Source organism: Hyaena hyaena, unplaced genomic scaffold (assembly GCF_003009895.1).
Source record: "Hyaena hyaena isolate Hyena2069 unplaced genomic scaffold, ASM300989v1 scaffold_4, whole genome shotgun sequence".
Lineage (NCBI taxonomy): Eukaryota > Metazoa > Chordata > Mammalia > Carnivora > Hyaenidae > Hyaena > Hyaena hyaena.
Window position 1 is genome coordinate 5,472,637 of NW_024080636.1, and position 25,059 is coordinate 5,497,695.

Sequence of the window (25,059 nt, forward strand, 5' to 3'; positions counted from 1 at the left end):
GAAGAAGGGGGGAAATGGTGGGGGAAAGGGAGAGAGGCAAACCATGAGAGACTCTTGAATGCTGACAAAAACTGAGAACTGATGGATGTGGGGGGAGGGGGGAGGGGCATGGAGGAGGGCACTTGTGGGGATGAGCACTGGGTGTTATGTGGAAACTAATTTGACAATAAACTATTTGTAAAAAAAAAAAAAAATTCTGTTTTTGGGTTTTTGCTGGAGGTTTTCCAACCCTTTGGTTACCTTCATGGAATATCTGTACATCATTTCTCTTTATGATGTAGCCAGACCTCCCTGTTAACATGTGGACTCAAGTGAAATTTGTTGTCCTCTACTAGACCTCCACTGTCCATTAAGTAGCCATTAGCTGTGTGTGGCTGTTTAAATTAATTAGACCTAAGTAAAATGAGTAATTTTGTTCCTTGCACTGGCTACATTTTAAGTATTCGGCTGCGCTATTGGGCACTATAGATGTGGAATATTTCCATCATTGTTGAAAGTTCTGTTGGATATGGCTGCTCCATATTTTTTCCTATAGAGAAGATTACGTTCTGGGTTTTGAGTATTCCTGAAGTAATGTAACATTTGGATACTATTTTCTGTAAATTCTTCTGCTTATGCTCATGCCTCATTGTTCTTCCATTTGATATGCTTCTTGACCGAGGTGAGCACATCACATTCCCTGTGCCCCTCGCAGCTAACATGGAGTCTGATGAATATAGGTGCTTAACAAGTTTTTTTTTTTTTGGAACTGCTGCTTGCTTCGCCTGTTACTCATTGCGCATGCTTGGTCTTTTCTTCCAGTTCCATGTAAAAAATATATATGTATATGTGTATACATATGTATGCGTATATATTTTTTAGTTTGGTTTGTCAGTGTGTCTTATTTTTCCTTTTTAATCTGTGTTTAGTCAAAATTGTTTTTGTTTACTTTCTTCCAGGTTTCATACATCCTATTTAATATATTAGTGCCGCTGATTTCTTCTGAATCCCTTTACCAAACAAACTGTGTTTCCTTTTTCTAAGAAAGCACTTATTCTAACATAGTAGGTGGTATTTGTAGTGGTTTCTTACTGATTCTCTACCTCTTTCCAATAGAAGGCCCATGAGGGTAGAGATGTTAGACTTCTGTTCGGATTATTCTGTTTGGATAATGCCTCTTTTTTTTTTTTTTTTTTAAAGGTTTCTTTATAGTTTATTTATTTTTGAGATAGAGAAAGACAGAGCATGAGTGGGGGAGGGGCAGAGAGAGAGGGAGACACAGAATCCGAAACAGTCTCCTGGCTCTGAGCTGTTGGCACAGAGCCCGATGTGGGGCTCAGACCCACCAACCGTGAGATCTGACCTGAGCTGAAGTCAGATACTTAACAGACTGAGCCACCTGGGCGCCCTAGGATAATGCTTCTTGAATTGGATGTTTTTCATCAATATGTTAGCCGATATTTCTCCAAATGTTGCTTCTTCTCCATCCTTACCTTTCCTTCTAGGACTCCACTTACGCAAGTTAAACCTTTCACTATATTTTATGTGTATCCGGCTCCTTTCCATATTGCCCCTTCTCTCAGAGCTTCTGTTTGAAAATGTTCTATTAATCTGCCTTCTAGTTTTCTTATCCTCTCTTCTGCTGTCTAGTCTGTTGTTATCTGCTTGCTGTGCTCTTAGTTTCAGATACTGTATTTTTGAGTTATTGCAGAATTTCTCTTTGAGTTTCTTAAAAGATTCATTTTGTCACTCACTTTGTTGAACATATTAATTATAGTTATTTGAAAGAATGTGCCTGACAACTTACCTTTTTTTTTTTTTTTTTGGTGACTCCCTATTGTCACTTTTTCTTGTGTTCAGTAATTTGGTCCTGCCTTTTATTGAGTGCTGAATGTTGTGTTTGAAAAATTGAGGCCATTTCCAGATGTGTTTCCTTTAAAGAATATTTGTGAACTCAAAACCAGAATCAGTCTAAAAATATTTTAATAACGATGGTGGAATTACTTGATATCTAATTGGAATAAAATGAACTCTGGCCCACACATTGCACCATCCACCAAGAAATATTTCATCATGGGTTAGACCACATGAAAGCTCAAACTATAAAGTGCTGAGAAGAAAACACAGAAGAACATCTTTGTGAGCTTGAATGTAGGCAGACCGTTCTTATCTAGCACACAGATAACACTAACCAGGCAAGAAAAAATGGACTTTATCAAAATTAAAAACTTCTACGTCTCAAAAGATGCCATTGAGAAAATGAAAAGGCAAGCCATACACTGAGAGAAAGTACTTGGGATACAGATGTCTGACAGGACTCGTTTCAGAATATACACAGTGCTCCTACAACCCAGTAGTAACAAGAGGAACCCAATTAACAAATTGGATGAAAAAGTTCTATCCTTCAGAAGAGAAGATACATCAGTGGCCAATAAACATGATAAAGTACTCCGCGTCTTTAGCCATTATGGAAATGCGAATTAAACCAAGATCCTACTTTCCATCTTTGGGACGGCGGTAACAAACACCAGAGGAAGGAAAGTATGTGTGGGGAGGGTGTGGAGAAATTGGAGCACTTGGGTATTGTGAGTGGGAGGGCCACATGGTGTGGCTGCTCGGGCTAACAGTTTGGTGGCTCCTTGATGAGCGAATACGACCCTGGGGTCCCACTCACAGACACAAGTCACAGAGAACTGAAAGCTGGGGCTCCCAGGAGATACTCAGGTATCTAGCCAGCGTTCAGTGTAGCACGACTCACAGTAGCCAAAAGGGGGAAATGACCATGTGTCTGTCCGCAGATGAATGGGTAACAAAAGGTGGTCTATCCGTCCGTTGCAACATTAGGTAGGCGTGGGAGGGAATGAAGTGCTGATACGTGCTGCCACGTGGATGAACCTTGGAAGCATGATAAGTGGAGGAAGCCAGACGTGAAAGGACAAACACTGTATGATTCCACTTCTGTGAAGTACTTGGAATTAGGCACATGGGAGACAAAGCATGTTAGAGGCTACCAGCAGGCTGGGTGGATGGGGGGAGTTACTGCTTAATGGTTCTAGAGTTTCTATCTGGGGTACCCAAAAGTTTGGAATTAATGGTGGTCGTTGCACAACACTGAATATAATTCAGGCCACTGAATTTTATATTTAAAAATGCTCCAAATGGCAAAATTTATGTTACATAGTCCCTTGGTGGATTCCTGAAACTGTAGATACCCTGAACCCTGTATGTGCTGTGTTTGTTCCTATTCGTACTACACTGTAACATTTAATTTAGAGATTAGGCATAGTAAGAGCTTAACGGCAAAAACTAATAGCAAAATAGAACAGTATTAGCCCCCTTGTAATAAACGTTCTGTGAATGTGGGCTCACTCTCTCTCTCTCTCTCTCTCTCTCTCTCTCTCAGAAGATCTTACTGTGCTGTACTCACACTGCTTGTGATGATGAGAGAGGATACAACGCCCGCGTGATGACGTGAAGGGACGTGTATGACACAGGCAGTGTGACGTGTTAGGCTGCTGCTGACCTGCTGAGGGTGTGTCGGAAAGCAGGCACCTGCCTCTGGACCGAGGTTGACTGCGGTCACTGAAACTGTTGAAAGTGAACTTGTGGATAAAGGGGGAGGGGGCACTGCATACTCTACCACAATAAAAAAAAATAATAGTGTAATACACAAAAATGCGTCAAGATGTATGCCATGTTAATTATATCTCAATAAAGCTTTTATAAACAAAACCATAATGAGATATGTCTGCATACCCATTAGAATGGCTAAAATGAAAATGACCGACAGCATCAAATTTTGGCGAGGATGTGGGGCAACTGGACTCTCACAGATTGCACCTGCTTGGGGACACATTTTGGCGGTTTTCTGTAAAGTTTAAGGTATGAGTATAGGAGTTTACCTAAGAGATTCGAGAACATCTGTTCATGAAAGACTTGTAAAAAAAAAAATCCTTATAGAAGCTTTATTGATAATAGCCAAACTCTGCAGATGCCTCAGATGTCCACCAGTGGGAGAATGGCTAAAACTGCTTGATAATTTGAATGAATAAACCACCGATACACACAGCACTGTGAGTGGATCTCAGTGGCATGCTGAGTGAAAGAAGCCAGGCACAAAGTATGTTACTGTATAGTTTATTTTTGTGAAGTTCTACAATTGGCACGGCACAGATCTGAACAGTGTTTGTCAGAAGAGGTTGCGGATGGACCAGAAAGGAACAGGAGGAGCAAAGGAATTCTCTGGAGCAAAGGAAATGTGCTAGATTTAGGTGTGGGTACTGGTTCCCCGGGGTCATGCATTTGTCACAGCTCGTTAAAATAAATTTATGATCTGTGTGCTTCACTGTATGCAAAAGTGTAAGTTACTACCGGTCTCCTCACCAGCCCCCAGAAGAAAATGGGTAGAATAATAACGCCTCCCTTGTAGGGTGGATGTAGGTGTTAGAGTGTGCTGTACGTAGAGAGTTCAGAACGGTGCCTGGAACATGGCTGGTGCCCAGCCAACACCGTTATTACCATTGCAGGCTCTGGTCAGAGTCAAGAGCGAAAAGTGAAGAGAACCGTGTGGTATCTCCTGAGAATTTTGTGTAATTCGGAATCGTGCTTGGAAAAGCTTTAAATTCATCGCAGTCCCATGATCAGGTTGTTTTAATAGGCTTTTGGAACTGCCTCTGAAACTTTGGAGCTCCAAGTAGGCGTAAGGACGAGGCACCGTGGAAGAAAAATGGGTTTTCAGATCCAAGATGTGGGTGGTGATTTCATGCCCAAATTTCCATTCCTTGGTAGGAAGGTATGTTAGCAATAGTCAGCGATTTTAAGCAGCTATAAGAATTTCCAATACAAAAAGTAAATACTTGAAAATAACAGTGTTGTGACTTAGGCAGAGGAGTTTCGAGGTGTTTGCATGGCGTGGCTGCTGTAGGAGCCAGCGTTTAGAACAGCCGTACTGGTGTGCTCTTTGGAGAAGGAAATTGAAGCTTTTTATTAGTTTTCATCCTTGTGTTTTTGTTGGTTTGCTTGTTTTTAAACTCTTGACAAATCAAAACCACAAATACATAATAACGTAAAAACCTTTATGGTAGGTGGCATAACAGATGATCTAACAAGCGCCCATGTAATTGACTTGCAAAGTCAACAAATGTTAAAATTTTGTCGTGTTCTCGCCAAGTCCAGAGCGTTACCGATACTGTTAATATCCTCTGGATGAGAACAAATTGCCCCACAAATTAGCGGCTGAAAGCCACACACATTTATTACTTCACACGGTTTGCGAGGGTCAGGAGTTGCTTGGCTGGGTGGATCTGACTCAGTCTTTCGTGAGCTGGGGGTCAGGCTGTCCACCCGGTCAGCCAGCCCCCGAGGGCCTGATGGGCTGGAGGCCCGATCGAAGCTCACAAAAGGCTTTGGGCAGGACGCTTGGGGTCCTTGCCGCGTGGACTCCCTAGGGCTGCGCACGCCCTGGCGGCTGGCATGTTCCGTGCCGGGTAGCTGAGAGCGTGTGCTCAAGGTGGACGTTGAAGCGACTTTATAATCTTGGAAATAACCAACGTTTCTACTGCGTGTTGTAATGGCCCCGGGGGGAGAGGGGATCACATGTGAGGGCGTGACCACCACCAGGCAGGAACGTGCTGGGGAGTTGGGGGTGGTTTCTTTGTTTCACTTTCCAACACGTCTTCCCTCTTTACTGCACGAACGATACACTGTATGCTCTAGTTTGCATTTCATCCTTTTTTTAAATTTTTGAGTCGGTAAGTGCTGCCAGCTTTCAGGCATGGAGGGCGGGTCACAACTGCCCGCTGTTGTGAAGTACCATCACAAGAGTACAGAATTTACCTCCTTTTTTCTTACTGGTGGACATTTCGATTGCCTTGGGCTGTCGGTGATTCACACTGCACGCTTCCATCTCAGACACGGCAGGATGTCCGGCACGGAGTTTCACGTGGGGGCTCTCGTTGCCACGCAACACGACGGGGGGGGGGGGGTTTGGTTCCTGTGTCAGGTGGGCTTTTGGCTCATCCTCGAACACGTTTCACCCCTTGGTTTTAGACCTCATCGTTGCTGCGTGTTTCCATTCAGTCTTTGGGTTATGGAGATAGGTGTCTTGTTTTAAAGTCAGCTGTGTATTTATATAAAAAATAATTGAGGTTACATTGTTTGGACTGGAGGAGAGAGGCTTCCGGCATGAGCTCCTTCACAACATTTTTCATTTCTTAATGAAATAGCTGTTATAGGTCTTTCTCCCTGTATGGGACCTTGTGGGAGAGACTGTTGTTGTGCCTGAATCTCGAGTCCCAGAGACCTCCAAGGAGCCGGCACCGATGCAAATACAAAAGGGTCTTTATTACAAGCTCGAGCAGGGGCTCACCAGCCTACCGGTGTCATGGCAGCAAGGTGAAGCAAATAAGGATAGCCAACAGGGTTTTTAAGGAGTAAGGGATGAGGGTGTTACAGTACATGTAGCATCATCACATAATCACCAATTATAATTACAGCTTTGACCATTCACTATCTGTGAGGTGTTCATTCCTTTTGGTGGGACCCAATCATGACTTTTGAGAATCCTTTGAAAATGACCAATTGTGAAGTAAGTTCAAAGGGCGCACGTGGGGTTCAGACAAGTGGTGAGAAATTGGCTAGTTTGTATCTGCAGTTCCCAGCCTTGACTCAGACCATAGGAGAGTTTCTTTTTACTTTTTGATTAGCTGATCTGAGGGCGGTCCGAGGATGGCTTTAGCCTTGAACAGTCTGAGGCTTTTCCTGGGACTGGGACTGGGGCTATGTGCAGCCCGGGGTTGCTCTTAATGGAGGACTTAATTTTTGGCTCTTCACTGTCTTCTTTGCCGGTATTTTCTAACACAGCTACTGGTCCATTTTGATGGCTCGATGCCATTGCAGGGAGGACAGCAGTGAGGAGCCAGTGGCTGTAACGAGAAAATCACTTCCTGGCACCGAGAGCTGGTTGGTAATGACTGTTCTGGTTACTGAAAATCTTTTACTTTGGCTTACTGACCTTTCAGTTAGTTATTTGGCCACTTCACACGTGCCGGTGTTGAGCACCGCCGCTGCAGGTGCAGCGTGGATAGCTGTGTTTGGCGCCCACTGTAGGAATAGCTCAATTGCTGTCATATTGAGCTTATAAATATGGATGCCGTGTGCCTTTCACTTGTGCATACACACATCTCATTTTCCTTCCAGATCTAATTACTGTCTCACCTCCTAATGAAAGCCGGTCCTGATCTTTGAGGCACCTCCTGCCCTCTGTTCCCTTTGGCACTCGATGCTTCCCTCTTTGAAAAATCTGTCCTGCAGTGTTTCAGCCACTTAGTCACCTCCCAGGCCCTGAGGGCAGATTTCTTACTTACCTCTGTGTTCTCAGCACCTGCTTTTAGGCCAAGCACACAGGGAGCACTTGATGGTATTCTTATCATCTCCTTGCATAGTTCATTTGCCTGAGTCATCAGATACAGAGAGAGACCAGAGGAAAGACTCAAGTAAGGCAGGTATAGGAAAAATACCAAAGACGACAGATGACTATGATTTCAGGAGGTAGAAAAGGTCTTGGTATTCCTAATTGCTTGTATAAACATGTTGACTAACTTTCACAAAGAAAGGAAATAGAATGAGCACCTCAGAGGTCACCACACTTACAGAACTCCAAATAAACCTATCTGCCTGTGTATACACATACTCACATAGGTTTTCCCCAAACATTACTGAGCCTCCGGCCAGCAGGGATCTTGGGCTGCACCAAAAACAAAAACAAAAAATGAAACAAAACGAAAAACCCAAAGAAACCCACACGAGTCGTCAGCTCCGTAAAGGTTGCCATATGGTGTCTTGACTCAACCATGATTCAGATGAGCTTTGTTGAGAGAGAACATCAATTAAGCTCCACTATAAAAAGCGCTTTTCAGAGTATGATGACAGCTTCCTTTATTTTTACCTAGGCCATGAGCTGGAATACCACATGGAACTATTTGGTAAGGTGTTCTGACTCAGCTTCAAAATACAGATGTGGTCAGCGTGAGCCTCCCCTCACATTCAATTATCCTAAATGGACAAAACAGACAGGAAGGAGTTCGAGCCAGCAAGTCAAAATAAATAAGGTTGGAGCCATGACCACCAGTGCCCTCAAGCAGAATTTCTCAGCTTCTCATTCTCCCAGTCTTTTGTAGTGGTCCCTGGACTGTGGGCAAGGAAGCTCACTCGCAGGCCCAGGAGCCCCGGGCCCGACCGCGCTGAGTCAACCCGTCTGACGGCCGCAGGCCTGGGCAGGTCCCGTGGGCTAAGAAGAGTGTTGGGAAGCAGGCGGCGCTCTCACAGCCGTGGAGCAGTTCGTGGCGAGTGCTTTAGTGAAGTGGCCGGCGTGAACAGGCACGGTGACGGGTCAGTGGCTCTCATCATCCCTGAGAATCTTGTACAACTTTATCAAAAGTCATGGAAGAAGGCAGATTACGTGATGGAACAGTAGTGCAAAGACATCGATTCTCCCCACAGTGACTTGTGGTTTCAGAGCCACTGAAAATCAGATCTCGACAGGGACTCTGGGAAGACATCCACAAGCTGATTTTCTACTTTGTAGGATAAATTAGGTTTTCTCTAACTCCCTGCTTCCCTTAAGGCTTCGTTAGGACTCCTTTTCAACTCCTCGGCCCTGAAAACCTTCCCGTATGCTCTCAGCGAAATTCTCTGTGTGCTCATTTTCCTCCCCGAACATTCATCTTTGTGATCTAAGTGAAATACGGCTCACCTCTGAGGAATGCCTTTCCAGAACGTCTTCCAAATGGGAGGCTGTTTTCTCTCTGTCCCGTGCCGCCAGGCCTGCAGGGGTGGCAGGCGTTCTCCTTGGTCGTTGTTGCTGCTTCCAGACCTTTCCCCCGTGATCCTCCATCTCACACCATCAGCATATGCCACACGTGTGTCCCTTCTGCCTTTAGAAGAAGAGTTCTATTGGTCACGTCAGCTCATTCCTTGCAGACTTCGCTCTGGCTCAGTCTTAACTGTGTGATACTTGTCCTGTCTTAAGTCTTGGGTATTTCAGTATCCGCGGAAATCATCGTTTCATTACTCTGCCCTTCTTGTTCCTTGACTTCCTCTCCTTTGCTGAGCTTGACCTCTCCCCATCGAACCAGTGCTCCCTAGGCCTGCCATTGACGGTAGCTGCCTTCCCGTCACCATCTCAGTTTCCGGAGGCCCGCTGTGACTCTCTGTAGGTCACCTACCCCAACAATCTTCAGCACCCCCTGGACCCACCCTCTCTTGATCTGCTACTTCTCATGCCTCGTGCTATCCTGGGACAGCTTCAGCTCTGGTCACAGCCTGCCTGCACTGCCCTTGGTGTCTGCACCCAAGTCACTAAACGAGGCTGGAGGCGAACTTCAGGCCATGCTCCCTGGTCTCACATCACGTTGATGATTACTGCACGACCATGCTCATGGGGCTGTTCTTACACCCGTCACTAGCCCAACTTAGCGCTGCCTGGCGGTGCTCCTGTATAGCCCCCACCCCCATGTTGCCCCCCCTCCCCCCCTCCTGGTTTCCTGTTTCCCTGAGACAGGTGGAGCAACCAGAGGATAATTCCCAGGGGCTCCCATCACCCGCTCTCCCACCTAACCGTGTCCGTGCCCGTAACCTGCTCTCCCTTCTGTGGCCGTGGATGAACCTCCTGCCCCGATGCGACCCCCTCAGGTCTGCACTAAATAGCACTCCCTTCGGCATCCGTTCCTGTGTAATATTCCCACCTTCTTAAATCATCAGTTTGACTCTTTCTCTTGGACTATTTTCATCCATTAATAGATCTGCTGTAGTTTTTCCCATTCAAAGGAAGCTCCTATTTCTCTGAGCCGTGATCCCAGTTTGCTGCTGCTGTTTATAACTCTGGAGAGTGTTTTGTATTCACCGACCTCAGTGTCTCTTTGTCTTGAACCCATCCTCACCCACTGCTAAATCCACTGGTCTTCCTCTTAAATTCTTAGCTCATTTGACCTGGCCTGCTGCCTTTGGCACTTCCCTCACTTGGCTTCTGTGTCCCTGCCGTCGTCTGAATCGCCTCCTTCTTAGGTCCCAGGGCTCAGTCCTCAGACCTCTTCCCTCGTCTCCCTGTAGTCCCGAGTGACCTCGCTCCGTCTTGGGCTTCCATACTCTCCATCTGCTGGTGGCTGTCACATTTGTCTCTGGCCACACTTTCCTTCTGAACTTCACATTTGTGCATTTGTCTGCCTGCTGCATGTTTCATTGTTAGGGGTCGGTACCCCCAGCCTCACAGATCCCGGCCTGGTCTGAGCCCCCCACCCCCAGGTACCTTCATGGCCATCTTCTCCATTTCAGTAAGCAGCAGAGACGCCTTATCTGATGTTGCGCGGGCCATAGTTCTGGAGTGCTCGCCCTTGTGACAGTTTTGTCATCAGACCTCGTCGGCTGCTGTTCGGAATGTACCGGAATCTGCTCTCCACTTGCTCTGTCTGCTGCCACCACTCTCATTTCCAGGAATCGTGTCCTGCCTGGAGTCCTCCCTTCTCGCCCTCCCCTGCGGCCCGTTCATCACAGAGTAGTCAGAGGGGCCCTCGGAATGGACTCAGAACCCTCTGCGGCTTCACATCAGGATAAAACCCGAAGTCCTTCTGGCCTGTGCAGTTTGCTTCCATCTTGCCTCTGACTCACCTGACCTTTCCGTTCCCTCTTTGGGCTTCTTGTCCGCGAGCCCTCCAGTTACGCCTCTGCCTTCCCTCCACGCTCTTCTCCCAGGGGGGTGCCCGGTGCTTCCTTATCCTCCTGAGTTCTGTGCTCCAATACTGCTTTTTTGAGAAAGATTTTTCATAAGATTCCTAATGAGGCCTTATATACAAACTCTTTCTTTGCCCCAGAGTATAAAGACCCTCCATATGCTTTCTTCCAGAGCTTTATAGTTTTGGCTAACATACATTCTGAGATGCATCTGGAGTTACTTTCTTTGTGTGGTTATAGGTGAGCGTCCAGCTCCATTTTCCCCACATGGACCGTCGTCGATGCAGCCCCCTTCTGGGATGGCCCAGCCCCGCCCGCCCCCAGGCCTAGTGGCAGTGCCGTCATTGGTCAGGTTTCTCTGAAGGCACAGTGCTGTTCCCAGCCACTACAGCCAGTGGTTTATTTTTCCACGTTTGTGCCAGCTTCACCTTTTCTTGCCCCCTTTGACTTGGCATCGTGCATTTGAGAGTCGATTCTGATGAGAGATGGATTTTGACTGTAGTGAGAATGGTGGAAAGGGGGAAGCTTGCAGCTTTCGGGGGTTTGGGGAGGACTGATGTGTTTGGACTCTTTAAGGCGGGGTTGCCAACTGCGATCCTGGGGCCAGGTCTGGTCCGCCATCATTCATGTGTCCGTATCCTTTTTTTTTTTTTTTTAAACGGCCTGTGAGTTATAATGGTTTTTCCTTTTTTTTTTTTTTTTAAATAGATACAGAGAGTGTGTGAGCAGAAGAGAAGGGCAGAGTGTGGGGGGTGGAGAGAATCTTAAGCAGGCTCCACACTCAACGTGGAGCCCGACGCAGGGCTTGATCCCATGACCCTGGGATCATGACCTGAGCCGAAATCAAGAGTTGGACACTGAACCAACTGAACCACCCAGACAACTCTGGTTTTTTTACATTTTTTGAAGGTTGGGAAAAATAAATTTTGTGGCACATGAAAATTACACAAGCTTTAAATTGCAGTGTCTGTAAGTAGAACTTTATTAGCCCACGGCCACGGTCATTCGCCCGGGTATTGTCTGTGGCTGCTTTTACCCCCATAGCGGAATTGCAAAGCTGTGACAAGAGATTGATAGGCCCTCCGGTCCTGAAGTATTTACTCTCTGCCCCTTCATAGAAAAATGGATTGGTCTGGGCTGTCGGGGACAGCTTGAGAAGCTCTGGATGTCACAGAAGAGGGAAAAGAGCGTAAAAAGAATTTTGAGGTTTGCAAAGATGAATTTCAGAATTTTGCCTCCAGGCTGTTTCTGGCAGGAGATGCAAATGTTTCTATTTTCTGTTTTTGTTCTCAGCCTCCTGAAGTCAGTAAGCACCATTTGTGGTTTTAAGGAAGAACCAGTGATTCCTACTTTAATCTCAGAACTTGTGCACATTCTGACAGTTTCTCTCAGTGAGCGTGCTTACGAGGCTCTAGCCCACCATGCTGGTTTGTCGAGTGTGAGGTACGAGAAGACATCGTGTAGGGAGCAGGGAAGTCTCAGCAGGGCTGTGTGGTGACGAGCCACTGTCCTCCTTTTCCGTAGGCGCCCCTCCTGATGCCTTAGCTGTAACATGTGTGCACACGGTCCGGTGGACCTATCTAATCTCTGACACACCATCACGGGTAGGTTTCTCTAATTTTACTCAGGCAGGACTTGCCAAGGTTCAACCTACAGATCTGTTCAAACTTGAAGGAAATGAAATTCTAGCTTTTGTATAATTCAAAGGCTTTCCCCCCCCTTTTTTTTTCTGTAATGTAACATTTCATTTGTACGTTGTCTTCAGGGTATGCATTCCTATGCAACAGGAATGTCTAACAGTTGAATTTTAATTGTCCTCCTAAGTACTTTCTGCCTTCTGTGCATAAAGCAGCTAAGCTTTGCAAAGTCTGTGAATATTTTGTGTTAGTTTGGTTAAAGCAGAAATGACAGCAATTATTATTATTAATAGTAACATTTGTAATATGGGAACGATCGACTGATCTTGGCTATTTCACGGTCGTTAATCATTTCACTTAGAATTTGAAGACAGAGTACATTAGGGCTACTTTGGATCTTAATACCAAAAAGCTTTCTTTCAAGGCTGTAGAGGAGTAAAGAAGTATAGAAGACTGTTAGATGCTTTCTAGGTCTTTCTCTTAGTGGGTAAAAGCTCTTTATGTCCACATGTAATGGAAGTGGTTAATATTAATGTACACAAAGATGGTGACTAAAGTCTGTATTTATTATAAGACTCTAGAAGAAAAGGTTTTTTCCTCCTACCCTTTATACGGGGAGCCAGACATCTAACAAATACTCTCTGCTCTCAAGAAACGTAATGTTTATTTTTTGGCGGGGGAGAGGCAGAGAGAGAGGGAGACGCAGAATCCGAAGCAGGCTCTGGGCTCTGAGCTGTCAGCAAAGTGCCTGATGCGGGGCTCGAACCCACGAACCGTGAGAACATGACCTGAGCCGAAGTTGGACGCTTAACTGAGCCAACCAAGTGCCTCTCAAGAAACTTATAAAATGCAGGGGCACCTGGGTGCCTCAGTCATTTAAGCGTCTAACTTTGGTTCAGGTCATGATCTTACCGTTTGTGGGTTTGAGCCCTGGATTGGGCTCTGTGCTGACAGCTCAGAGCCCGGAGCCTGGTTCAGATTCTGTGTCTCCCTCTCTCTCTGTCCCTCCCCTCCTTCTCGCTTGCTCTCTCCCTCTCTCAAAAATAGATAAACATTAAAAAATAATTTAAAAAAATTAAAATACAGTTAATCAGGTTATATTCCTGCCTTTAAACTCATCCATTATACCATGTAGTGGAGAAGAAGAAGTTAGATGTTTGTTAAACGTCATTCATGAGACACTCCATCTTACTTAAAACATGGTATACTTTTCAAGTGCCTGAGTCCAGGATATATGGATTTCTTAAAGGGGATGGAGGATTGGAACTGATGTCTTGGTATTTCCCTTTTCCCAGTTGCTGCCGCTGGGTGCACTCCCAGGGCTGGCATCTGGCTCCGGGCGCGTGCTCAGTAGAGTCAGCGAGGCAGTCGATGCCACTGAGCGGGCAAGTAGTCTCTCTGTTACAAACCTGACTTGAATAAATGCAGTTAGTGAATGCTAGTTCTGGGCCTTGGCGATGCAGAAAGAAATCGGATAGGCTCTGTTTTCTGGGGTTTATGGGCTAGCTGGGGAGCTGGACCGGGTAAGTGCGTGTAATCTAATGTGGATAAGCATTCTTCCAGCCTTATGGACAGAGTGAGTGCCAGTGGGAGGTAGAGACGGGAGCTGGGCCGCCCTGAGGAGTGGAGGAGTTTCCCCAGGGCTGGGAGTTTTCAGAAGGCCTCAATGAGGAGAGGTGAGATTTTCCAGGGAGAGAATTGGGTGGGGTTGTGTGGAAAGTGCATTCTCGGGGAGGGCATGCATTTGAGCAGACAGAGAGGGTTGCCCAGTGCTCGGTGTTTTCAGGAATCCATGGGTGGGCAGCCTGGGGGAGAGCAAATGACAATGATCACTATCCCAAATTATTTTTCTTTTTTTTTTTTTTTTAAACATTTTATTTATTTTTGAGTGAGAGAGACAACATGAGCAGGGGAGGGTCAGAGAGAGAGGGAGACACAGAATCCGAAACAGGCTCCAGGCTCTGAGCTGGCTGTCAGCACAGAGCCTGATGCGGAGCTCGAACCCACAAACCGTGAGATCATAACCTGAGCCGAAGTCGGACGCTTAACCGACTGAGCCACCCAGGCGCCCCGCAAATTATTTTTCTTTACACTGCAAACGTGAATTATCGTGTGCTAGATAAATGCTGCTGTGATTATTTTTTGGTAGCTGTTAATAGTTACTTTGATTTTGGGAATATACTGATTGGCCTTAGCGCAAACACTTTTGATTAAAAGTGTGATGAAGGGGGGGCGCCTGGGTGGCTTAGTCGGTTGAGCGTCCGACTTTCGCTTAGGTCATGATCTCGCGGTTCGTGGGTTCGAGCCCCGCGTCGGGCTCTGTGCTGACTGCCGGCTCAGAGCCTGGAGCCTGTTTCAGTCTGTGACTCCCTCTCTCTCTGACCCTCCCCTGCTGACGCTGTCTCTCGCTCTCTCCTAGAAATAAAATAAAAAAAAACATTAAAAAAAAAAAAAAGTGTGATGAAGGAGAAAGTCATGGTGCATATATGACAGATTATCACCTAGCACTGGGAATTATTCATAGGATAGTCCATGGACTTACTAATTGTTCTATGGTGGGACTATCCATTCTCCAATTTCCCTAAGAACAAAGCTTTCTTCTTCTATTTTGCTTTTTGGTCTGCCGTGGTTTGAGTCCAAAGCTTTTGGTGTGCTCGATACGGATATTGAGTAAAACAGATGTCAGGGTTTCAGAGGGAGGCATCAGGGAAGATGGGTCACAGTAGGAGGGAGCTGCCCGTGTGAAGGGCGGCTTGCGAAGGACCGTCGCAGAGAGGCTTCACCACACGTGTGAGCACGCGTGTCTCCGCCATCTTAGTAGGAAAGAAGCATTATTGTAGATTATTCAAGTTCTAGCTCTCTCTGCTGATTTGACCATAAGATTAAATAATAAATGCCTTCAAAGCTTTGTGCGGCGGGGGCAGATAATTAGATGTAATCTTTATTCTGGAAATCCCGATCACTCTTGGCATCCTTTGAAATGGTTTGAACTCTTGGGTATTATCTTAGCATGTTAGCGTCTGCACCGTGTTTAGTGCTCCTTAAAGACGTCTTGACAGTGGCCATGAATTTCTTTTGCGGCAAGTCGTCACTGACAGTGGTTCACGTGCGTCATTGTTTCTTACGGTTATTGAGGCAGGATAAATACTATAATCTTGGACTTGGACTTTTTTATTTGGTCACTCCCTCAGTCAGTGGTAACCAGTGTGATTTGTGTTATTTGTCCGTGGGGTAGAAACACGCCAGTGGAAGCCTGAGGACTCAGGGTCCTGAAGCTCAGGGAGAGGAGTGTCTCCTCTGCGCCCCAGGTGGGGTGCGGGGCAGACGTGTGGAGGGGCCCTTGGCCCCTGAGCTGGCACAGTGACCTTTACCAGGGGTGGTTCTGCACAGTGTTCCCACGTCAGCTTGCGCTTGCTGATGATCCGGCGCTGCGAGAGGGAGAAAGGGAGGGTGCTGGGACTGTTTCAGGGGTCAGCGAGCCAAAGGAGAAAATTCTCCTGGGCAGGATGGGTCTGCGGTAGTGTCTTAAATTGCCTGGTGCAGCGGTTTTTCTTCTAACATGAGAATAGGTTGCTGCTGCTTTAGGAGATTCACAGGATGAGGGGGTTGACCTGCGTTTTGGAGCCATGTTGCACCACAACTTCTTATCTGCGTAGCTCTGTACCGATAGCCCGGGCAGGCTGTGCTCCTGGTGAGAGAGGCCTGTGGGGATGGGGGGGGGGGGGGCGCGAAGGGGTTGTCCAGAGGGAATGGCCACAGGCTCATTTTCTCCCCTGGGCACACACTCGGGGTGGAAAGTGCCCTCGCCCGCCCACCCTCTCCCCCTCTCCTCCCGTCCCTCTCTCCATCTCTGTGTCTCTCTGTTTCTCCCTATTTGTCTCCCACCCCCCCACCCCCCCATCTGTGCGGTGGAATGGACTCCGGCTCCTGGCTCACACCGCCTGTGGTGCTGGCCTCCTGCTATCGAGGGCCTGGAGAGCATGTGGGCCTCCTGGCGGCTTCGTGAGCGCTGTTTCTCACGCTTATGCTTTAGTGCTTACTGGGTGACAGTGGACATGGTGATACACTATTTCTAGAACATAGAATGTAGATATTCTGTGTAGATCGAAGACAGATCTGTATGCGTAGACCCTCGCCTGTAACTGGTTTTGGGGGGTGGGGATACTCAAGCCTGACTCCTATTAGAAATGTGGCTCTGCCGGTTATGAGCCCAGTTATATGGGCAAGTCACTTAAACTACCCTCCACTTCAGTTGGGTTTAAGTAAATAATACGTGAGAAAGTCGGTACGAATGGTGCCTGGCTAAGTGCTCCATAGACGTAGCTCTCTTAGTTTGTGTTGCAAACTAAAGAGCTAGAACGGACCGGCCTAGCCCACCTCCCCACAGATAGAAGTGTAAACAGTATTCTAGACAGGACATTGGGAAATTAGATGGTTTTCTCTCTGGTTTGCAACAGTTTTATCCTTTTTCAGAGAAACAGCACCCAGGACCATCTTCCAGAGAGTGCTGGACATCCTGAAGAAATGTTCTCATGCTGTTGAGCTGGCCTGCAGGGACCCAGCCCAGGCGGAGCACCTGGCTTCCAGCCTGCAGCTCATAACCGAGTGTTTCCGGTGCCTCCGAAATGCCTGTATCGAGTGTTCTGGGAACCAGAACTCCATCAGGTAGAGTTCTTTGTCCGTGCGCGCTCGTTGTGTCGTCCGGGTCTCCAGGCCGGATGCTTGAGGAGTCCGGTGTGACCAGTGTCACCACGAGGCTGCATTTGCGGCCCTAGGGAGAGTCCTCCGCAGGCTCGCTGCTGCTGACTCTTAGATGAGCACGTAGATGGTGCCACACAGAATAGGGAGTGTTAACATTAGGGGTTATTTTGGTTTTTTATTTAGTCAGTAAAACCTTGGTTTGCGAGCATAATTCGTTTCTGAAACCCATTTATAATCCAGAGCAATTGTATATCAAAGTGAATTTCCCCATAAGAAATAATGGAAACTCAGGATTTGTTCCATAACCCAAAAGTATTCAAATAAAAATGATTACAGTATTGTAATATAATACAAATGATTTATAATAAAAAATATATATAAAAAAATAAAGTAACCTGTGCTTACCTTTGAAAGCCTTCGTGGCTGGTGTGAGGGAGACGAGAGGAGGGTGATCGTGTAGGACGACTTTCACTCTCACTAATGGAATCACTGATACCTGTTGGCCCAGTGGAATTGTTTTCTGTGTGGGGGCCATTGTCTGTGCTCACACGCACAGTACTAGTAAACTCCTGTCATAGACTGTATTTAATGTAACCGGCAGTAAGGCAGCAAAGGGTCTGTCTGTAGGCAGCGTGACCTAGAATGAAGCAAAGCCTTCCTATGCTTACCCTTGTGTGGGAAAGCAACAGACTGTCCAGAGGTGCTTTGACGTGACAAAATACGCTAGTGACAGTCGTGGGCACCTTCCAGTGCTCTGAAAAACCACCGATGTCTGCCAAACACCACAGCCTGAGACTGAGCATCTGAGCATGGGAGGCAATCACCCACAAGCCCACGGTGAGCGAGCGAGAGAGAACCATTGGCTCAGGGGCACCTGGGGGCTCAGTCGGGTAAGCCTCCGACTTCGGCTCAGGTCATGATCTCACAGTTCATGGGTTCGAGCCCCGCGTCGGGCTCTGTGCTGACAGCTCAGGGCCTGGAGCCTGCTTGGGATTCTGTGTCTCCCTCTCTCTCCACCCCTTCCTCACTCGTGCTCTGTCTCTGTCTCTCAAAAAATAATCATTTAAAAAAAAATTAAAAGAACCATTGGCTCAGTTGTGATCATGTGACATTTGGCATCACGTACTACTCGTATTTCAAGACATTGCTTGTTTATCAATTTAAAATTTATTAGAAATGTTTGCTGGTGTTGGGGAGCACTCGCACAAGTTACAATCCAAGGTTTTACTGCGTTTCTAATGTGTTATGAGGTATGTGGATATAGTTACAGAGCACAGTGACTTTAACCTAATTAATGTGTCTCTCTTTTTTTTTTTTAAACCCTTTACAGGAACTTGGATACAATTGGCGTTGCTGTTGATTTGATTCTCCTTTTCCGTGAGCTGCGGGTGGAGCAGGAATCCCTGTTGACAGGTAACTTGCGGTTTGATTCACAAATTATTTGTATTTTGTAAAGGGTTTAAAAACCACAACTCTTGAGTGTTACATTGTTCATTAAAGCAAACGTGTCATTTCACGATCAGAGAAACTTATTTAGTGATGATAGTGACTTTCCATAAAAGAAAGGGGCAATGAATTCCTTTCTTCCCTCTCTTGTGGGCTGAACTGTGCCCAGATCCACAGGGCGCATTCCCCACCCCCTGGCACTTGAGACTGTGGCTGTAGGTGGAGTCCGGGTCTTTAAAGGGATAAATGAGGTAAAATAAGTAATCCGTTAGGACTGGGGTTGCCGTAAGAAGAGGTCAGGACAGGGACACACGCAGAGAGAAGAACGTGCAGAGAGACGACCATGTGAGGACACGGGAAAGGACGGCCGCCTGCAGGCCCAGGAGGGGGCCCAGGAGGGACCCGCACCCCCCACCCCGGCCGTCCCTGTCGTGCAGGCCGCCTGGCCTGTGGCGCCACATGTGCGTATGGCGCCCCTGTTCTCCATGCTGGGTGGGACCCCAGCAGTGACCAAAGCAGGCAGACAAGTCTTTGCCTCAGCGTGCTGACAGCGCAGGGGGGGCGTCTGGCGCTCGTGGGTTACCTGTGTCCAGCACGCGCACATCTGGGGGAGGCAGCGCCCTGACTGCTGATAGCTGCTGAGGGATCAGGAGAGAAATCCAGCCTCAGGATTCGAAGACCAGGAAGCTTTTCGAGACTTTTTTTTTTTTTTTTTACAGTTTTGCCTTTAAATTTTTTTTTTTAATGTTTTATTTATTTCTAGGAGAGAGAGAGAAAGCATGAGCAGGGGAGGGTCAGAGAGAGAGGGAGTCACAGACTGAAACAGGCTCCAGGCTCCGAGCTGGCAGTCAACACAGAGCCAGATGCGGGGCTCGAACCCACGAACTGCGAGATCATGACCTAAGCGAAAGTCGGACACTTAACCGACTAAGCCACCTAGGCGCCCCTTTTCAAGACTTTTTTGAATGTGTTTGGTTCTTAAAGTATTAGCGTCCATACTTCTTCTTTGGACAGGGGTTATTATTGTAAGATCCTATAAGAAAGCATAGAATTTTAACAAACGATGTCTTTATCCGAAGACTCGAAATACTTCTGGGGAAACCCAAGGCATTTAATAATAAAATCTTAATGTAAATGTCCAGCTTATAAGAATAAGTACTAGATTGTGGACAAAACAAATTCTTTCTAGTAATAATTCAACAAATAACATCCTCTAAAGGAGAAATCCTCATGGACTCGGTTAAGCATCTGAATCGATCTCTGCGCAGGTCATGATCAGAGCCCTGAGTCCGGTTCTGTGCTTCTAGTATGCGTCCTCTCTCAAATCAACTTCTTTTTTTTTCTTTTTTCTTTTTTTTCAAATCAACTTCTTAAAAAATATATAAAGGAGAAATCTCCAGCTGTCTGTAAAATACGGTCTGATTTATAAGTAGATTTACCTACAGTTCTCAGTGCCTGTACTGCCTCTAAACAGTGAGGCCGCTTCATCTCCGTGTTAACGTAGGTGCTGCTGTTGGGAGGGGGAGAGCCACACGTGGTGGCCTCTGCGAGGGAGGGACACCGAGGCTCAGGGCGCAGGGTCAGCGGTGCTGCCTGGCTCAGCACAGCCCTCTTCCTGCTCCGCGACCCCTCAGTGTTCTCCTTTGACGCCTTTGTTAAGAGTCCCGCGTCCCTACCTGGTTCAGACTTCTTCCTGGGGGAAATTGCAATTATCTTTTCAATTAATTAAATCATCTAAGACTCTGCACACAAAGTGTTTGCGTTTTTCTGAGCAGCAATAATTTCTCAGGTGTCCTTGAGAAACCGATAGGGTGTAGGATTTGGTTGGAAGGCACTTTCAAGACGTTGTACATTTAGAAGTCTTTCCATAGCTCTGTTTTATAGTGAAACGGAAGCCTCCGTGCAAATTTGGGGATGACAAACGGGCAGTGAAACCCAGACTGCACTCGGCTGCGTGGAGAAGCATCTGGTTTTGAAGCCTGTGTGTGGTGTGGTAATTCAGAAGGGGACTTCCGAGTGCACTGCCTTTCACGGTTACTGAGGCTTCCTGATGTGGGGGACAGCGCGGCGGGCAGGCGTGGGTTTCCCTTGAGGGTCAGGTTCTGAAGAAGACGCCCGGGGAAGCGGGGCGCGCACTCCATGATGAAGTAGCCGTCAGAGCGAGCCCGCGCTTCACCCCTCACCCTCTGCCCCCGGCCTCCCGTCAGCACAGCCGGTGCCCTCCTGTCCTCCCTGAACCCCACGGGCCCCTCTGCTCTGCCCCAGACGTGCCACAGGACACTTGGTGTAGCCTGTTCACGTGATCAAAGACTATTTCATGCGATTGATTTTTCTCTTCACCGAAGCAAGTAGGCGATCTAATGAAAAACTTAAAGGAGCTGATTTCTGAAATTTGTTATGACCTGATTTGCCATGAAGACTACACTGGCCGTGTGGTTGGGGGCCTGGCTGTTCACTGATGTGCATCGGTCAGAGGACGGGTCTTCAGACACCTGGGTTGTGTTGTGCTATGTTGTTGGAGTGTTCAGAGCTGTTTGTGGTCCTGGCGGCTGCATTTGTTTTTGGTTTTTGAAATTTTTTTTAACGTTTATTTATTTTTGAGAGAGTGTGAGTGGAGGAGGGGCAGAGACAGAGGGAGACAGAATGTGAAGCAGGCTTCAGGCTCTGAGCTGTTAGGACCGAGCGCTATGTGGGGCTTGAACTCAGGGACCGCGAGATCAGGACCTGAGCTGAAGTCAGACAGATGCTAACTGGCTGAGCCCCCCAGGCACCCCTTGGCAGCTGCATTTGTATCCATTTCGTTCAGTGATAGGTTTCTTACCGACACGGGATCCCCGCAGTACACACGTAACCACTCGCGAGGGGACAGTTGAGTGGCATTGGGAGCAGTCACCATGTTGTGCAGCCAGCAGCTTGGATGGCATGTATTTTCATGGTCCCAGGAGGAAACCCGGTCCCCCCTGCGCCCCGGCTGCCGCTGGTCTGCGCCTGTCTCTGTGGGTTTACGTCTGGATTTCTTCTGGAAGTGGAGTCAGGATTATTGGCCCTTCTTTGGCTTCATTCACTAAGTAGAGCGTTTTCCAGAGCTGATCCCCATGGTGGGCTGTATCAGCACTTGAGGTTTTCAGATGGCTGGATCCTAACCCGTCGTGTACACGTGCTGGTTTGTTTATGTCTTCACGCAGTGCGGCCCCGGGGGCCGTCTCCACTGATGGGCGTCCGGGCAGTGCTGCTCCGAACAGGCACGGACAGGCCTCTGTCTGAATGGCTGTTTTCTGTTCTTTGGGAATATGCTTAGCCATAGAGTTGCACGTCAAGTTTATATTTAAATCATCGAGGAACTGCCAGACTTTTCTCAGCGGCTGAACTATTCTACATTTTTACCAACAACATATGGTATTCCGGTTTTTCCACGTCCTTGCTGACATTTATTTTTCTTTCTTTTGTTTGTTTTTTTTTGGTTTTTTTTTTTTTTGGATTACAGTCATCCTGATGTTTGTGAAGTGGTGTCTTACTGCGATTTGCGTTTTCCTCATGATCGATGATGCTGAGCACCTTCTGATGCACCTGTTTTGGCCATTTGTAGGTCTTCTTTGGGGAAGTGTCTGTTCAGGTTCTTTGCCCAGTTTTTAATTGGGCTGTTTGTCTTTTTGTTGGTGAATTTCAAGAGTTGGGTGTATATCATGCATGCTGAGAATGAGGTTGAATTTGTAGGTCCCTTTGGGGAGAGATGGCCATCTTGCTGATCCTGGGTCTTCCAGTCCCCGAATATGCACCGTCTCCCCATGCAGTTAGGTCTGCAAATTCCAGTTATGTCCGCTTTAGGCAGATGACATGTGTTTGTAGGCAGAGCTGGAAGGATATTACTGAGGCAAGAAGGAGAATGGAAGCTAAGAACATACTTCTCACTTCTTAGAAAGGGCAGTTCACAGTATTCCTGAATTTATTTGGAATTCAGTAGTGAAACTTGGATTCAACAATGAAACTCAAAAAAGTTTCATAGTGTATTAGTTCAAGCCTAATATAAGCCTTGCAAAAAGTATTCTGGTTTTTTGTTTTTCTAAATATTTGAAATGTTTATTTTTGAGAGAGAGTGTGAGCTGGGGAGGGCCAGAGGGAGAGGCAGACACAGAATCCGAAGCAGCTCCAGGCTCCAAGCTGTCAGCACAGAGCCCGATGCGGGGCTCGAACCTGTGAGCCATGAGATCATGACGTGAGCCGAAGTCGGACACTCAGCCGACTGAGCCCCCCACCCAGGCACCCCAGAAGTATTCTGGTTCTTAATAAAGCGCCCATAGTGTGTTTTGACTGTTCCTCTGTGAGAATTGTCTTCTTGTGGATTTTTAGCAGAGCACCTGTGACAGCTTCTTGTTCCCACTCTGGAGGTAAAAACTGTAATTACATTGTCAAAATAATATTTAGAGTATTATTTTCAGAGAATAATTGCAGTGGTGTGACGAATATATTATGCTCATCAAATTTTATGTAAACACAAGCAGGAGTTATTTTAATTGAGTTATTGCTGTTGTTTTTGGCCTTTATTCTTTTCTAATCTGTAAAAATAATGTTGGGATTTTTGAGGGGCTTTGTAACATTTGCAGTATTTACACAGATCAGTTGATAAGCTGTTTGGTAAAAGTAAACTGTCATTTGTACTTGTCTGGGGTTTCTTTTCTTGCTGCTAGCCCATCTGTAAACCTTTTCCTTCCTGGAATCGTGTTCTGATTCAGAGTGCTAATTTTCAGTTGCCTGATGTTGGCTTCCAGACCAACTTACATTGTTGGCTTTTGTGTGTGTGTGTTAAATTTTACAAGGATTTGACTGTTAATGTTCTAAAATACTCAGTGAAAATATAAATGTCATTTTAAATTGTGACTTAAGATGAAAAATGAGGATATAACCTTTCATTATAAGCATTTTTCTGTAGCTCGTTATGGAGTAAAGCCGTCATGTGCATCCAGGCTGACTTAGATAAGCAGTTGACTTTCTTAGGTCCTTTACGGTATTTGGATGCATGGGAATGACTGTGTACTTGCAGTTTTGGATCTTGCGTCTTTGGGATCCTAATGTTAGCTTTGTCCAGTTTTGATGTTCTTAGTTCATCGTTTTCTTTGTATTTTGTGTTTTCCTCATCTCGGTGTTGCGATTCCCGGCCCACGGCTCCACTGCTGTGAGCCGGGAGTTGTCGAGTTAGAGTGAGCGAGCGGCGCAGGCACATTCCACACCTCACCTTCCCTGATCTTCGCAACCTCTCTGCCTTCAGGTGCTGGAGAAACAGCACGTCCCCTGCTCAGCCAGGGGTTGGGCTTGAGGGGAAGGCCAGGTCCCCGGCGAGTCTGAGGCGAGAGGACGGAGCCCCGGGCCTGGACCGGCGGACCGGTCCCTTCTCCGGCGAAGCAGAGGCCTGGAAAGTCTAAAGACTTTGGAAGTCTCCTCGGTCTTGACATCGTCCTCTGGTTGCTGGCGGGTGGGCACCCTTTTGTGGAGCAAAGGGTTTCGGCTCCTTCTGTGACTCGGTGCGCCGTCGGCCTCAGTCCCATCCTGGGGTCTGCTGCGTTTGCCCGGGGCAGGCTGTGTGACCGCAGCTCCGCTGTGCCCTGGAGTAAAGGGCGAGGCTTAGCACCTGCCCCCCGCGCTGTCGTGGGTCACTTGTCGCGTTTGTTCTCGCTCTTTACCTCAGCCCGGCTCCTGGGGCCGATCCGGTGCTGGCGTGTACTTCCTCGGAGGCGTCTTGGTCTCTTTCCGCCCAGGATCTCGGCACATGCCATTCCGCCTGCATGGGCTGCGCTGGCCCCGACGTGAACCGCTTCCAAACCAGTGAGCAAACAGCAGGGCGCGGGCGTCCACACCTCGGCACGCATGCCACGCATAGCTGGGGCGCCCAGGCCGGCCGGCAGGGGCCTTTAGGTACAGGGTGTGTTGCTGGGGTGAGGGGGGGCTGGACCTGCGTTCGGGGGAGTGTCTGGTTACCACAAAGGACAGAAGTATTTCAGGTATTTCCCCGAGCGGCATCGCGGTGCCCGTGCGAACCAAGCGGACGCCGGCCTTGGGGGCCCACGTGCAGCCTCAGTGGCGGCTGGCCCCGCGCTGGCTGCTGATTTACATCCTTGCCCGGAGCCTCCTTTTCTTCATCTGTGACACGTAGGCAGTGCCGTCGCCTTGCTGTGAAGATGCAGGAAGAATCCATGTGAACCCCACCTGAGCATCACAGTAGCCATTGCGGCACGTTAGGCGTCATCCTGGCTCCTGGGCCACTGTTGCTTATGCCGAGCTCGCCCTGGCGTCTGGGTCCCGTGCGGCGTTGCCTGGCCCGGGGGTCCGTGTGTCGGGCCCAGTGGAGCTGGAGGCGGGAAGCAGGGACCTGCTCCCCACTCACGTCTCCCTCCTGGAGCCGCGCCTGCACCCCTTCTGTTGTTTCCCGTACTGGCCTTGTGCTACCCCCGGGGGGGACCCGACATCAGCTGGCCAGACCCTGCTGAACCCCCTGCCTGAGGTGTCCCCGTGCTCCGCAGGAGTCCACGGCCACCAGGCAGCCCCTTTCCCCGGAGGTCTGGCCGCCAGCCGTGCGGAG

At 47.7% G+C, this 25,059-nt stretch overlaps 1 protein-coding gene and 1 long non-coding RNA gene across 2 annotated transcripts in view; both read left to right on the top strand.

The window, feature by feature from the left end:
• The window catches only part of LOC120233675, a 7,631-nt gene extending 3,914 nt beyond the window's left edge, over positions 1 to 3,717 (top strand). Inside the window, exon 2 of the long non-coding RNA XR_005528888.1 lies at positions 3,383 to 3,717. This is a non-coding gene — a long non-coding RNA (uncharacterized LOC120233675). The remainder of the gene's footprint in view (positions 1 to 3,382) is intronic.
• Positions 1 to 25,059, top strand: part of ATXN10 (ataxin 10) — a 158,910-nt gene that overhangs the window by 4,620 nt on the left and 129,231 nt on the right. The window contains exons 2-3 of the mRNA XM_039235034.1: positions 16,815 to 17,006; positions 18,373 to 18,455. Of these exons, the coding sequence (XP_039090965.1) occupies positions 16,815 to 17,006; positions 18,373 to 18,455 (275 nt within the window). The remainder of the gene's footprint in view (positions 1 to 16,814; positions 17,007 to 18,372; positions 18,456 to 25,059) is intronic.